Below are 16,590 nucleotides of genomic sequence, written 5' to 3' on the forward strand. Positions count from 1 at the left end.
ATGAAACCTTGAAGCTACTCAATATGGATAGGCTGCCAGCCCAGTTGGAATATATGGACTCTTAATTTCCATTATGTATTTTTCTTCCCTTTTTTACCCTTTGAAAAAACTCAAATGGTTTTTCATGTGGAAATTGGAGAGTTTTCTGGATTTTCTACAACATGGACAGGCATAATCACTACATATGTAGCTGGCAAGGAACTAATTAACTGATAGTTTTTTCATCTGATATATCACTACTAGAAAAAGCAAAATTAGCGAGGGAAATTAGTGACGGAAAAAATGAAATTCCTCACAAATTCTTTGGTCGCAAAATTTAGTGACGGAATTAGAGAGAGATTTTATGTTTTCCCTCACTAAATTTCCCTCACTAAATTTAGTTTTTTAAGTAGTGTATATATATATATATATATATGATGGTGGAATAATTGTAATTTTGGAATGTTAGTCCTTCACATGGACATTACTTTTCTGCATATTTTCTTGTATAACCACCTTTTTCCTTTTATAGCAAGACCCTTTTGGAATTATATCTATTCTTTTTTTCTTTTACAATTGATATTATGACTAAAAGAACTAGGATTTGGTCCCAATGCAAAGTTGAAAAATACAAAAGGGAATAAACTCATATCATATGTTGTATGTTATAGAAGACATATATTGTAAAATTAGTAATTGTTATTCATGAAGTTGCGTCTTTGTGAGAAGGATTAAATATGTTTTTTTTTTTTGAGAGAAAATATGTTTTCTTGTAAAATCGACAAATTTTGAATGTGTGATTGTGTTCCTTATAAAAAAAAATATCATTATGATCCATCTAAAATCGTTACAGTTAGTACTCATCTTTTTAATGAAAAGAATCAGTCTTAGCATTCCACTTAGCAATTAGGATACAATACACTAGTAATTGTTTTCCCAAGGGATATACACTAATAATTGGATTAAATATGTTTTATTAAGGGATTTAGCTTACCAGTAAATCTATAGAGTACCCGCACGAACTTAGGTTTTTTAGACTTAATTTATATTTGAGTGCTTAGTGACAATCAACGATTCTTTGTCGATTTTTAAAAATGAGTTATAATGGGATTGAATTGCAGCGTAGTGAGTCATATTCATTTGATTTATGTTGCGATCCTTTTAATTTATGAATTACTCAAAATTTATCCTAATTGTTAGTGGACATTAATTAAACGGTGATTAAATCCATTTCAATATCACATTTGGCACACATTGATGCACACATCATTGTACTTATATGGAGTAATTTCCTTACATCTCTCTCATGATCCTCACTCACAAGTAGTACTTATTTGCCTTATATCTTGTCTCCTCTATGCCCCTCAAGCTGTTCCCAAACAACTTGCACCCCTTTGTTGTATGGATGTCTTGTGGATGCAATGCAACCAGTAAAAGAACTCTCACAAACCGGTTTTCAAAGTGGGGTTTGGATCCTCTCAACCAACCATTTCTCTACTCTCTATCTCTCTCATCAGTTCTTCTTCTCTCACTTCCATTTTTTTTCTTCTCTATTCCATTTGATGGAGAGGAACCATTTCATTTAAAGGATGATTGACAACCATATATAAATAAATACATTTTCATGTCTTATCTCATCAAATGTGAAACTCTTAACAAAAATAATAATGAGTTGTCTAAACGTTCAATTTAGTGTGTGTTATGGTGAAAGTATGATATTAGAGGAAGAGGTTACCTCACTGCCCCTATGAATAGGTCAACTACTCAAAGTTGGAAGCCAAACTATTCATTAACAAGGCCTTGATCACGACACATTGCTGACAAGGTCTAACCCCGGTTCTACTTCAAGAACAAAAACATACTGAAATAGGAAATTTTGATTAAAAAGATTTTGAGATAAAGATATTGATTTGACAACATTATTTGGAAGGTTGATGATATGACAACACAAATGTTTTGGCTCTTTTTAGCTATTCCGAATTTCCATTATATGGTCTGGCCTTGCAAAGGTAGACATGTATATCTTGATCATATTCTCTGTCATCCCAAATTTGCAACACAAGATCTAAGAGACAGACAACCAAGTGTGAGATGAGTTAGTGGTTGCATCCATAATAATCCAGTCATGCAGGTGTCATATAAAAATTAGGTTTCAAGTCCCTATAATGCTTATTGAACATTTTCAAAATGGCCCACATGAGTCATTCACTGAGAGGTCAGTGTTAAAAATCTTTGTCATTATAAAAATAAAAATAAAAAGTCTTTTACTTTATGTGTAAGAAAATAAATAAAAAAGTCTTTTTCTACAACCAAGTCTTTCACAAGTTCAACTCCTCAAATTAACTCCTACTTTGTTTATGAAGATTTGTACATAAAACAAATTAAAAACAGATTGAAAACAATTTTGTAATTAAATATTAAAGCCAAGAAACCAAAATGGAAAACGTTTTCTCAGACCAAATAGACCATGAAATATATTTGAGATGGATTTGTCATTGTTTGGACCTTGCAATGATGGGAGCTGTATAACACATGTTTGTCCCTATAAACAAAGTTGGTCAATCAAATCTTCAATATGACAAAATTACTTATATTCATCATGGCCAAGTCTAAGATCAGCAACAACTATTCACAATCTCAAACCCTATACACCATCTATAACTATTGTCTTTTATGATTACATGGTATCTTCTAGCTTGTAGCTTGCAAAAGTCCAGTTAAACATTTTGGAAGCTTAAATTCAACGTACGCAACCATGGAAATGATAAAGGATTTTATACGAAGATAACTAGCACACAATCTATCCATATAAATTTGTTATGACAGAAGTTTTGGAAGAGAGAAAGCTGTCTACTTTCAAGAATAGAACATGCCACAAAGCTCATGCTTATTGTGGTTTTATAAGACACATTTTAGCCATGATACACAATAATACTTGTAATTTGTGAATGTAATGTATGCATCCTATGTTGATTCTTATAACATTATATTACAATAGATAACGAATATAGCAGTGATGGAGAACAAGATCCTAGTAAAAAAAATGAGACAAGGCGTTGAAAATTATATTATGTAAGCTACCAATTAAACATACAGAAGCATGAACTATCTAATTGGTTCTACTACATTTCTTCATTACAACAAAATCTTGGTAAAATCTGAATGATATAACTCACGTATGAATCTCGTCTTTACTTGTCAATCCAATCCTTGAATAGCAACATCATGTAAAGAGGAACATTGACAGCTGCAATCACGGTCAGCATTCGCAGTGTGCGTAGTAGTCTTTGGATTATAATTGTTGTTTTTGATTTGCCTGTTCTGGGAGGTATTTTTGCTAGAGGATCAAGCTCGATGGTTGAAGCCATATCCATATTCACAGAGAAAGCTGCTTCTTGACCAGTATTTTTTCTAGCAGTTGGCCGCAATACAACATTACCCCTGGCAGCGGATAAAAAAAACACAGGAAGATGCTTAAGTTTTGTCTCCAATATTTAACAGATTTGGCTGCTGTTTGGGTAAACAGTTTAATTAAGCGCTTATAAGTGCTTATGAATTAAGTTAATTTCTATAACAAAAGAAAAAATAAATGTTAATTTTTTTCATATAAGGTATAAGCTATTTCATAGGCCGTTATGGAGAGCTTATGAAAATAATCTGAAAATAGTTGATGGACATGTCACAAGTTGTTTCCATAAGCTCTCCCAAACAGCCTCACAAGTATTTATAACATGAGCACTTATCATACAAATGCTTATGTATATGCTAATTAGTATAACAAAAGATAAGAAAATGTTAAATTGTTTTCATATAAGTTATAAGCTATTATGTGAGCTTATGAAAATAAGCTGAAAATAGCTGACGGGTATGTCATAAGTTGTTTCCATATGCTAGTATATAAGTTCAAATCAGCCAATTCAGACAAGCTCATGATGTTAGTTTTAGTTTCATGACAAACTAAGAAATCACAGTTATCTAGGATTGAACTTCCAAATATGTTTTCCATGTACTGTGTAATAGCACGGATATGCAAACCAAAGTTTACCTTTCTCCCAAGCTTCGCTCATTTGAATTTACAGTGGATGCCTTCAAGGGTTTCTTTATAAGATGCATTGAGCCTTCTGCATCCCACATCATCTCATATTCATAGTTGGCATCCTCGTCTTTCTCTTTTGTTTCATTTTTAGATACGATAGAAGCTATAAGTTGTTTAAAATTGCCCACCAAATTCCAACACTGATGCCAGAAACTTGTGTTACTTGTTGGCCAAAGTAGGAGGGCAAGGAGGGTAAAAACAAATTGCACAATATACCTGGAAATTGCAGCAAAACATAAGAGCTGATTTAATGGAAATGCACTGTTGATGTAAAACAGTTTTACACAGACATCCAATGAGAACTACTGATATTTTCAAGTAGGTCCTCGTTGTAACCACAAATTAAAAATAACAGAAAAATATTGAAGTCTCAATGGACCACGTCAGTGTAAACTTACACTGACAGTGCATGTCCCATTTTCTCTTATTATTGGGAAAAACCCAAGTCCCACATCGGATAGATAAGACTCTTGAGAAGAGTATATAAAGAGGAGGCAATCCTCACCTTACAAGCCGGTTTTGTAAGGATGAGTTAGGCCCCAAATTACAACATGGTATCAAAGCTTGTCGAATTCAAGGGCCACAACATATATACTCTTCTCAAGAGTCTTATCTATCCGATGTGGGACTTGGGTTTTTCCCAATACACCCCCCTCACGCCCAGCACTCTTTGGGCTTGGTGCGTGAATAGGTTTAGGCGGCCCCACTTTATATACTCTTCTCAAGAGTCTATCTATCCGATGTGGGACTTGGGTTTTTCCCAATACTTATAGAAAAGCTCAGGAAAAAATTATATTAAAAATCATAATCAGAATTTAGAACAATACCACATATAAATGTGAAATTGCTTTGGAAGGTAACATAGATGAGTCAACAAAGGCTCTTCTGGAATGGAAGCGGAAGCATTTGGAAGAGTTGAGTTAACAACTGATAACAGCATGAAAGAAGGATACAAGTTTCCTTGTTGCCAACTTATAGTACCTAGAGTGTGCTGCACGCTACTGTCAGTTAAAATGTTCAAACACGCAACTACACTGTCCAGATGAGACAATCACATTCTTACCTCCTTTATAGGCCCGGATTTAGATTGATGAGTGATGGTGCATTGATCATGATCATGGCCGGATAAAATAAGCTTCTGCCAAAATCAGAAGTTCTAAAATTGAAAACATAAACTAAATAGCACACTATACATATAAAATATAATTTGTCTGCAACTTAATCATAGATTATTATTTTTATTCCCCCGTCAATATCAAGGTGGAACAGCAATGCACAAAAATCTAAAGAGAAGGTAGATGACTCACAGGTTTGATAGTATCTAGTAAAGACTTTGATGACTTCTCAAAAACATAATTTTGATACCTGAATGGACAAAAAAAGTCAACAAATCTCAGTATAAATGAGCCACTTATGAAAGCTCATGCAAATTCCACGCCATAAGATGAGTAACTTACGTAATACCGTTAGTCTTATCATGCCAAGCGTGATGTATCCTCTAAAAATTAAAAGAAAGAGAGAGTAATTAGTAGTTTCAAGAACAGCAACTGGCAGGTTAGAAAAAAATAAGATTTCAGACAAAACCCACGGCATAACAGTATTCTGAGGGACATTGCTCTACGAAATACAACATGCTTACTATAGATTTATTACTTCATGAAACTGTAATAAACTTTACCTGATTGATAATTGGGGAAGTACGATCAGGGCCACAGTAAGTACCATCCGGTCGATATAAAGGAATGTGTGTTAATAAGACTCTTGGACGAACTACATCATCTAGTAAAGTACAAAAAACTTGTGGATTATTACAGGACACATGATCAAACCAAAAAATGAATCAGATGTACAGGCCAGTTTATACCTACAGAGATATTCTTTACAAATTCCCAAGTTTGAGAAGCCAGATGCTTCTGTGGGTGTCCTGTAGAAAATATAGTGAATTTAGTAATTTCAACTTCTTAAAAACTCTTCAAGCAATGACTTTGACTTTTATAAATACATAACCAGCACATGATTGAAATTTATAATATTTCAGTTATACAAATTATGTTCGTTATTTAAGCGGTTAAAGTATGATTTCTTGTTTAATAAAAGAATTTTTTCTTAAAGAAAGAAACAATCCATAATGAAACGTGATAGCTCAAATCTACAAGCAAAACCCCAGTTTACCATCAAGAGTTTGTGAATCGACAGCAATAAAATCAACTTTTCCAACTGCAAATTTGTAGTTTCTAATCCCAAATGTTTCCTCGTAGCGTCTGATAACCTATGTGGATGCAATGCAATGATAAAAATGTTATGAGAAAAGAAGACACGAAAGGAAGTACACAGTTAAATAAAGGACAAACAAAAAATTCCTCGCATTCTATAAATTACAGATTGGGAATTATGCAAAATGGAACTGAATAAAACTTGAGTATATTTGATACATTTAATATGTGATGTAAACCTTGCTTTATGTGAATCACAATTAATAAGACAGGTGTCTGAAATACTGCAGTGCCAAATGTCACTTTACACGAGTTGTCAAAAATCAATCGTCGGGAAAATTTCAAAAATTTCTCAATGCATTCACAACCAACACAAGATGAAGGCCTTTTATACTTACAACCAAAATCTACCATGTCTCATTTATAATTAATCTTTAGAAAATATCAATAGTACATCAATGTCAAGGTGATTAGTCTATAAGTCTATATAAAATCCCATACACCAGCAATCTGTAGATATCAATAATGAGTCCAAATTTAAAATCGACAATAAGTTAAAATTTCTGTAATTTCCCTTCCCTGAGGTCTTGAGTATAGTTATGACTCTAATATAACTACAACTACATTCTCAGCCATGCATTTTGCATTTTATTCTATGTATTGTAAATACCACCGGAATCAACCTTTTGGAAACTTAAACATCAAAAGTAGAGCAATAACATGTTGAAATACCTTTGGCATTGCATAATGAAGACTTTCATAACCAATGTCATGGTTTCCGGGAATGTAGTAAACTGGCTTGTCTGTGTATTTTCCTTGTGCATTCAAACCAAATATACGTTTTAAGCGATTCAATGACTCCTTCCATCTGTCGATCCAAAAAATCATAAAAGAATTTCATATAAGGAAATTCGAGTGAACATGCTGTAGATACAACCAAAGGAAACAATATTTTCACTATAGATGAGCCAAACAACTATGTGTTTGAAATTTATCAGGGGCCACCCTTTACTCTTTAGCATATAAACATTTAAAAGACGTTAACAATAGAAATCTAAGCTTTATTTTACTGCTGTCAATTATTTGAGCTGACAATGTAAATTAATGATTAAATAGTTAATTTAAATGAGGGATTCAGGGAGGGGGAAAAAAGAGATTGAGATTTTACATTAAGCATCAACGAAGTTACGAAAATATTTGGTATTACAAAGAAGATATATATGTATTTATGGTTTTGTCATGCATTTGGAATGAACATAATTGTTAAGTCTTTGACCAGACAATCATGTCTATAAATTTTCAGTGCAATTCTTTGTGGTGCTCATATAATATTAGTTTCTTTATATAAATTAGTAGCTTATCTCATGACATAAGCACGTATATAAATATTAAATTTCCTTTTATGTCCATAAGCTGTTTTTACCTTATTTCACTAGGCTTCTCATAATAGCTCATGAATAAGTGCTTAACTAAGCTCCCTAGAATAGCATACATACCTAAATTGTTTACAAAATGCACTCTCAAGAAGTCACCACTTACCATCTATGTTGGTTCATAAATGAAATGTTTATACTAAATTCCAAAATCATCAGAATTGGAAACTTTCACATGGCATAATAGACAACAAGACAAAACGTCAAAACTTGCATAAAGCCAAAACATAAATAGATATTTGTTTTCATGACTTACTCTTCATCCGATAAATAAGGACCTCCGTCGAAGTAGTCGCCTAAAAACAATATGACATCGGGCTTGAAAGGCAGGATCGATGAAAAGAATGATCTTTGCATGTTTAAATCAGTGTAGAATTTCACAATCTCCAGTGCAAGAGATTTCTCTGGAAGATGGAGTGAAGTTTTATCCATGAGCTGATATGTTAAAAAAAACACATCAATATATTAGATTCACATCCACAGAAACATACGTTAATAGATTCGCATAAACAAGTATATGCAATGCAAGATTAATTTTGATGCAATGTCAATGTAAAAACATTTTACATTGTCAGCCAATCACAAATCATCATTTTTGCATGACTTAGGTATATATGATTAAAGTAAAATATTTCTAATGATTCAACATTTATGATTGATCAATTAAATTAAGAGTGAAGACTCATTTTGGTCCATCAAAATTTTCTGACCGCCCAGTTCACTCCGAGATAAAAATAAAACACAAATTAGTACATGCCATTTATATATCGGCGACAAATTAGTCCTCGATTGAAATGAGTCTTCAATCTTAAATTAAATCCTTGATATATATAATATATCAGTGGATAAATTAAATCCTTAACATTTATGGTAATATGTAATTACGCATGTATGACATAACCATAAAAGCAGAAAAGCTCACCTGTGGATCTGCAATAATAGCAACTTTTACATAATCAGTTTGGTGATTCTCACTTTTTGTTTGAACCTGCAATAATAGCAATAATAGCAGAAAACAAGGTAAGTCAGCTAAGTATTTTACTAAATTCACAATACAAACAAAACTCTTCAATTTTCCACAAAACTCCATAAACTAATTTCCAACAAAATCAAAAACATAATAGATCCAACACATCACAATGGCAGCTCAATAATATCCAAAATTTCATAACATACAAAATTAAAAATAAAATTTTGAGAGTGACCCAGAATTGAAAAAAGTGAAAAGATGAAGACTTTAAGGTTATACCATTAAATGAGGCCATGAACAAGTGAAGAGAGGTGGAAGCCAGTAAGAGAACATTTCACCATAGAGAAGGGTAAGTGCCCATATGAGACATAGTAAGAAAGTCAACTCTTGTTGCTTCATCACTGATACTCAATGAATTCAAAGCAAGGTTTGAATCTTTGAAGAGTTTAATGTTACACTCTTCCAAATTAGGAAACCTCAGTTCTCGGTCTTTTCTTTATTTCAGATTTTTTTTTTCTTTCTAAACTTTACTTTAAACTATTATTACGCAAGTTAGTTAGTTTTAATTAAGGTGAGATGTAAGTAAGATAGGGAAGGAAAGTATCAATACATTTTGAACACTCATCCAAATTATAAAATAGTTCATCGTTGATTCCCGTGAGCTTAGTTTAGTTGATAAATATATTGCATAATATAGGTAAAAATTGAAGTTCGGATCCATTGCACTTCACTTCTTCACATTTAATATGTATGAGTTTTAGTTAATAGGCTATTTGACAAAAAAGTGTTTATAATTGTGTACTATGTTAATCAAAATAGTCTTGCAATACAAACAATAATTCTTTTCATATAAAGATTGATATAATAGTAAATAAATATACTAAAAGACTCGTATGATAATATTATCATAGTATTTTAACATCAAGTATAATTTTGACTAATAAAAATGGACAATCTAATATTATTTTGGAATTTTGATATATTGAGAAATATTGTGATTATTCATTTAACAAAAGAAAATCACAATTTATTTTGGTATTTTGAATTCAGAGGCATGTTAATGTGTGTCAGGGTGTGGTTTTTTGGAAGATGCTCGACATTTATTTTTGTCTTGCAGCTTCTTTGGTTCTTTATGGTCATTGGTGAGATCTTGGATAGGCTTTGATGGTGTTGATCATTGTGACATTTCAAATCATTGTGCACATTTTGCTTTTTACACAGGTGTGTTGAAAGCGAGGAGATATTTTCTTCAGCTTATTTGGTTATTGACGATGTGGGTTATCTGGAATGAAAGAAATAACAGGATTTTTAAGCAAAAAGAAAGTTCACTAGTGCAATTATTAGATAAAGTAAAGTATCAGTCTTTGTGGTGGCTGAAAGCTAGTAAGGTTGTTTTTGTTTTTGGTGATCAGATGTGGGTGTCGAATCCATTGTCTTGTTTAGGCATTGGTTAACATTTTGTTGTAATCGTGTAAACTGCTGGTCTCGTTTTTAGTAGTTTTTTCGGTACATCTTGTGCTGAAAGGGCTATTTTTGAAGTGTTAATATAATCCATTTTTGCTTGTTAAAAAAAAAACAATTTACCAAAAGTGATAAATCTAAATAATATCGAAAATGAATAGTTTGTTTTGTATGAACATGAATTTTTTTTGGTTCCATGAAAAAAAGGAAAAAAAAAAGAAGAACCAACTCCTTAAAAAGGAAACGTCTAAAGAATCCTCTAATAAAGTATATGTGATAAACATGAAAGTGACTCATCAAATATAACAAAATGGTTTAAATTATTAGTCCAGTTTAATAAGGATATGTTTGTATATGAATTTTATTTTTTTTACACAAAAGAGGGCAAGCCCAATGTTTGTATATGAATTTATTCATTACTTATCTTATCTTTATTCATTATCCATTTGAGATAAATAAAAACAAGTAAACATTAATGGAACTTTTTAATGAAGTCTATTTAATAAAAGTGTCTCACTAACATATGATTTGTAAATATCTCTCTCATAGATTGAAGATAGATAAATAAAACAAAACTCAAACTCTTTTTCCTAAAAAGAAAAAACTTAAACTGTTTGGTGTGGAAAGAGAATAGAAATGAAATATTGCTCTTATAAATTGAAGATGAAACAGAATTCAAACTCTTTCGTGTAGAAAGAGAATAGAAATGAAATATTGTATGTTACTACTTCCTCCGTCTCAAATTATATGATATTTTAGACATTTTACACGTATTAAGAAATGTAATTAATTTTATGTGAAAAATAGATATTCTCTCTGTCCCATTTTAACTGAGTCATTGACTCATTTCACACTTATTAAGAAAACGTGTATAAGTGAAAGAGGGAGAAAAATGTGTTTGAGTGCCCTTATCAACTATTGATGCATTTTTTTCTTTATCATAAATGCAGAATATATTGAATTGGAAGTGGTGAAAGTAGTACTACCTCCGTTCCTAATTATAAGACTCTTTTGAGAATTTTTTTTTGTTCCCTTTTATAAGACTCATTTGCTATTTCCAACTACATTAATTATTTCTTTATATACATGCCCCTATTTATTATACATCTTTTTCTTCAATCAGCAATAAATGACATGTTGAAAACATAAACCAACTCTCTCATAAAGGATAAAATTGTAAAAACAATAGTAATTACAAACACATTTAATACAAATATCCACTATCTTAATTCCTGTTATTTTTTCAAAATGGCCTATAATTAGGGACGGATGTAGTATTAATTAGTGTTATAATTGAAAAAAAATAATTAATATTGTATTGAAAAGTGAAATGGGTCAATTTTTCTAGGACAATATTTTTTTTGCAAATGACTAAGTTATTATGGTACGGAGGGTTATGAGCACTGGCGGAGTCAGAAATTTTGCAAAGCCTGGGCAAAAAAGTTTCAGAATATTTATTAAACAGTTTTATAATATTATTGAAATTGTGAATTGGTGTAGTGGTTTGTTTTGTTGAAACTAACTTGAAGAACGGGGGTTCGAGTCCTACAAAACCTATTTTTTTGAATAAAAATATTTTTAATACAATAGAAAATAAAAAGAGAGGGTTACCTGGATCGAGCCCACGCGCTAAACGGGTTAAGGAACGCGCCTAACCACTAAAACACCATACATCATATGATATGTTATGGATAATATGATAGTTATATGCAAGTTAAGAACTGCAGTGGCACCCGGGACTGAGCCCAAACTAGTTGGGTGGTAAAACCGTCACTGATTATAAGTTGTTTTACAAAATTGTTCTTAATAAATAATATGAAAAAGATAAATAAAAGAGTGATAATTCATTATTCAAAAGGAACAACTATTTCCAGTATGGGTGTGTTACCTACTTTTGATGTTCTTTGAAATATTTGTTCCTTTTGGAGGGAGCTAAATAAAAATAAATTTTAATCAATAAAAACTGTGATCACACATAAGTGCATTTCAATTTAGATTTATAAATTGACCATATAGAATATCAAGAACCTACTTCAAATAAACTGGCTACAAAATTGTTAAGTGCCTCTTTATCTTTAGCCTTCTTATATCTTGCTCTTTGTTGTTGGGAGATCGAAGGGCTTGTAAGTTTTCTATGCTTCTTTGGTTATGCATCCTCCTATGTTCTCATCACAGAGATAGAAAAATTAGACAGAGGTACGCGCGAGAGAAATCAAAACGAGATTAGTATTTTTTCTTCAAGAAAAAATGACAAAACAAAACCAAAACTATAATTTTAGGCAAGTAATATTACAGTTGAAGAGGGCAAAAAATCCAAGACTTTAGAGCATCCGAAGAAGAAGCATCGTACTTAGCAAGTCAATCTGCACACTCGTTGCCTTAACAGAGGGTATGATGAAAATTAATAATTCAATCTCGATGTTACAGTTGGACAATCTGACTAATCAAAGGAGCATGAAGATGATGAGGTTCGACATCCGACATGATTAGATCAAAAGCCACCATAGAATCTGATTCAAGAATAATGTTCCCTTGACCCGCATCATACGCAATACGAAGGCCGTGAAAAATGACATACAATATATTTTTTTTCTCTGGGAGGTCGAGCCTCCAAATCCATTGACATGTTTCCTGTGGAGTCTGACATGCAAAAGAAAGAGAGATTGAAGTCAACCACTTTTAACAGTGCAAATACCTGGTGGAGAATGAGTTCAAATTTTGATGTTGTGGGAAGACTCATAAATGAAGATACTTTGAATTTGAAGTTGAATATTGAGAGGGATCTCAGTTGTGAGATAGAGAAATTTCAATGGCTGGGATGGTAATGTCTTTTAGTCTCAAATTAGTTTCACTAACATGGATACAAGGAACATGATTACTAAGATAATTATCCTCCAACCATTTGTCACACCAAAGAGAAACCTCTCATCTTCCAATTATAGTCATCAAATAAGATTTTAAAACTTCAACGGTCTTGGTAATAGTCTTCCAAATACAAGAGAAACTTTGATAATCTGACGCTTCTAAAATAGAGATACCATAAAGGTACTTGGAAGAAAATAGATTGACCCAAAGCATATCCAAATTATGGAGCAATTTCTAAACATGTTATCAAACAGAAAGAATAACGAGTCTTTAGTAAAATATTATAAACTTGAACATTATGTGAAATAGTTTACCAACAAATCCTAAAAGCTAATGAAAAATGTTATCAAGTCATTGAGAGAGTATTAGTAACCAAACAATCTAACTTTGCCTTAAAAAAAATCTAACTGAACTTATGATTTTTAAACTATCTACTATAAGCTTAATGCACAGTTTCAGCAAAAAATTGAGTAGAATTTTCTACGATTTTTCCTACAGATTTACATTTTCCAAAAAAATCGTAGATATACTGTCAACACCACAATTTCTCCTACAAATTTCCAACTTGTAGAAAAAATTTCTCTTAAAAAAAAACTTGCTGAGAAATATTTATTGGATTGTGTTAACCGAGACACTCGTTAAGATATCTAAAAAAGGAAAAATAAATTAAAAATGATAATTTTTTGACTTTTGAAGCATTGATTACACAATTTTCAATGCAAAAATTATTACTCTTTCTGTTTCAAAATATAAACAAATTTTACTTTTTAGGTTCATTCAATTAATGATGTATGTGGTCTATAATATGAACCACATACATCATTAATTGAATGAACCTAAAAAGTCAATTTTGTTTATATTTTGATACGGAGGGAGTATATTTACTACCTTAACCAATGTCCGAAGGCATTGGTTAATATTTCTCATATTTATTTATAGCAGAATTTGTAAGAAATCAAAGTTAACTCATTTGTCCTTTTAGATAGACAAAATTTAGCAATGACGCTACATTACAAGTCAACAAAAATCTTAGATTAAAAAAAACCTTTTATTTTTTGAATAACGAAGATTAATTGTTAGTTGTTAGATTAATAATACATACTCTTTTTTTAGTTTGAATCTATCTCCAAGTATTTTTTTAAACCTTATCTCAAACCAGTAGAAAAATACTTAGAGATATCTACCAAAAAAAAGAAAAACACTTAGAGACATTTAATGTCCGCATTTCCACTAATAACAATATACAAACGAAATATATTTTTTTAGCGGACTTTTTTATATTTGTCCTTTCACCATATATCAAACTCTTAAAATTAAGAGTAAATGATCACTTTGATCATTGACTCTTCACCTCGCTCTCACAAAGGTCTTTGACTCATGATTAAATACAAAGTAGTTTATGAATGTGCACTTTCGTTATCAGTTTAGTCCCTGACGTTAAAAACTTATGTCAACCAATGAGGTGGCGTGCATGAGGTGTCACATGGACTAAAATGAAAGGAAAAAATTATCATTTTGATCCCTGAACTAAAAATCAATATCCACAAATTGAATCTCAAATCTCTAATTCCCTCTTTGTTCAAAATCAATATTTTTTTTTTTTGTTGTTGTTGTTCAACAGTAGAGATTTAAGGATTAAATTCAGGATTTGAGATTCAATTTGGGATATTGAATTTTTATTCAAGGATCAAATGACTATTTTATATTTTTACTTTATTCCCTATGCCACCTCATGCACACCACCTCATCATTAACATAAGTTATACAATAATGCACTGTTCTACCAACTAATTGTACTATGCTCACTGGACCGAAGTTTATAATTTATAATTGTAGTTAAAAGATAAATAATTGTATCCAGAAGTCCTAGCTCAACTGGCAAAAGACCGAAATTGTTAGGCCGGATGCAATGACTGGGGTTCGAACCCCGGTACCTCCACTTGTGTGTCAGTTTATTTTGCCATTTCGTCTATCTACAAAAAAAAAAAAAAAGATAAATAATTGTCAATACTGGTAGAAAAATGTTGGCTTATTTGATCCAATGGTCCCCTAATTAATTTCACGTTTTCATTTTGGTCCTACAATTAATAAAACGTACGTTTTGGTCCCTCACTTTTGTCTCTGTTTGCCAAATAAATCCCTTCTGTCAAATAATTAAAACTTCCGTTAATAAAAGTCCACGTGACAAAAAAAACCCAGAAAATAGGTTTCTCCCCTTGTGTTCTTAATCATCTTCATGGGATTCATAAAAAAAACCCAGAAAAAAAATCATCAAACAAAACACTTCCTACCCTTTCCAATACGATCTTCATCTTCCTTCATCGATCTGTTTTGTTAAATCCTTCAATCCTTCGTTGATGAACAGTAACACAAGATGGTCTTCATCTCTCTCGATGAACAATGCGATCTGGGTGCGGGGTTCATCTCTCTCTCTCTCTCGAACAGTACGATCTGGGCGTGGTTTGCTCGTCCTTTTCCAAATCGTGGATTTTGATTGTATTGGGTTGTTTCTTTTTGTTCAAATCATGAGTTCTTAGCTTCTATTCAAACTAATGGGTACAAAGAAAGACATACATATGTCCTGCTCCTTCCTGCAATTTTGGGATGAAGGTTATTATTTTGTTGTTATCACCATCATCGTGATTATGCTTTTATGGTGGTAAGTAAAATGGGGAAGTTGAAAATTGAAATTGAAATTAGGGAAGAAAGGAAGAAAAGGATTTTTGGGTGATTCGGAACAGAAGAAGATTCAACTGGTTGTTGTTGTTGTTGAGTAGTAATTTGGTGCTATTAGTCATTTTGAGATTGATTTCTCTATGCATCGGCAAAGATGACAATGGGAAGGGAAGGGGAATTTGGTGTTTGAATTTCTATGATTTGCTTTGTAACTTTAAATGATTTATAGCTAGGGTAGCTGCACAACCACCACGCCACTCTCAATTTCATACATACAGATTTAGCTTCATTCACGCCACTCTCAATTTCATACATACATATTTAGTTTCATTCTTCTTCTTCCTCACAACCCACATGTGATTCTATTGTATTAATCTGTATAGAATTGATGATGATGATGATGTTGTTGTTGTTTAATTGATTTGTTGATGTTGTTCTAAGAATTGGTTCTGGTTTTTTTTTGTTGGATTTTTTTATGAATGTTGTTGAACATTATATCAATTTTGGTGATTAAATTATGTGTTGTTGGTGGTGGAAGTTTAGTGATTAGATGATGGTGATTATGATCATGTTGTTGTTGACAGTTGTTGATTCTATTTTTTTGGTTTTTTTCATGAATGTTGATGAATGTGAGTTGAAGATGATGAAGATTATTAAGGTAGAAGATGAAGAAAGAAATAAAAGAATTAGTTGTTGTTGGTACATCGTAAGTTACAATAGACACGTATAATCCAATGGTCATTCTTTTTAAGAAACAGATCAAACAGTTTAAATTAAAAAGTTTAATAAGGTATATGGTGGACCATTTTTAAAGTTGGTCCACCATAGACATTTGGGGTTAAACTTAACAGACTAGGGATTTATTTGGTAAACGGAGAAAAAAATGAAGGACCAAAA

The 16,590-nt window shown here is 31.8% G+C and overlaps 1 protein-coding gene across 1 annotated transcript; it reads right to left on the reverse strand.

Annotated features, from left to right (window-relative positions):
* Positions 1 to 2,898: 2,898 nt before the first annotated feature.
* LOC11439858 (uncharacterized protein C630.12) lies at positions 2,899 to 9,223 on the reverse strand. The gene is made up of 13 exons (XM_003627437.4): positions 8,971 to 9,223; positions 8,644 to 8,709; positions 7,978 to 8,156; positions 7,021 to 7,156; positions 6,248 to 6,344; positions 5,940 to 5,999; positions 5,754 to 5,854; positions 5,533 to 5,573; positions 5,383 to 5,440; positions 5,139 to 5,213; positions 4,903 to 5,066; positions 4,025 to 4,291; positions 2,899 to 3,420 (listed from the first exon to the last, which is right to left on the reverse strand). Exons 1-13 carry the CDS (start codon positions 9,088 to 9,090, stop codon positions 3,171 to 3,173), a joined length of 1,614 nt encoding a protein of 537 aa, XP_003627485.1. The 5' UTR covers positions 9,091 to 9,223; the 3' UTR covers positions 2,899 to 3,170.
* Positions 9,224 to 16,590: the final 7,367 nt, after the last annotated feature.

The sequence above is a fragment of the Medicago truncatula genome, chromosome 8, assembly GCF_003473485.1.
Source record: "Medicago truncatula cultivar Jemalong A17 chromosome 8, MtrunA17r5.0-ANR, whole genome shotgun sequence".
Taxonomy (NCBI): Eukaryota; Viridiplantae; Streptophyta; class Magnoliopsida; order Fabales; family Fabaceae; genus Medicago; species Medicago truncatula.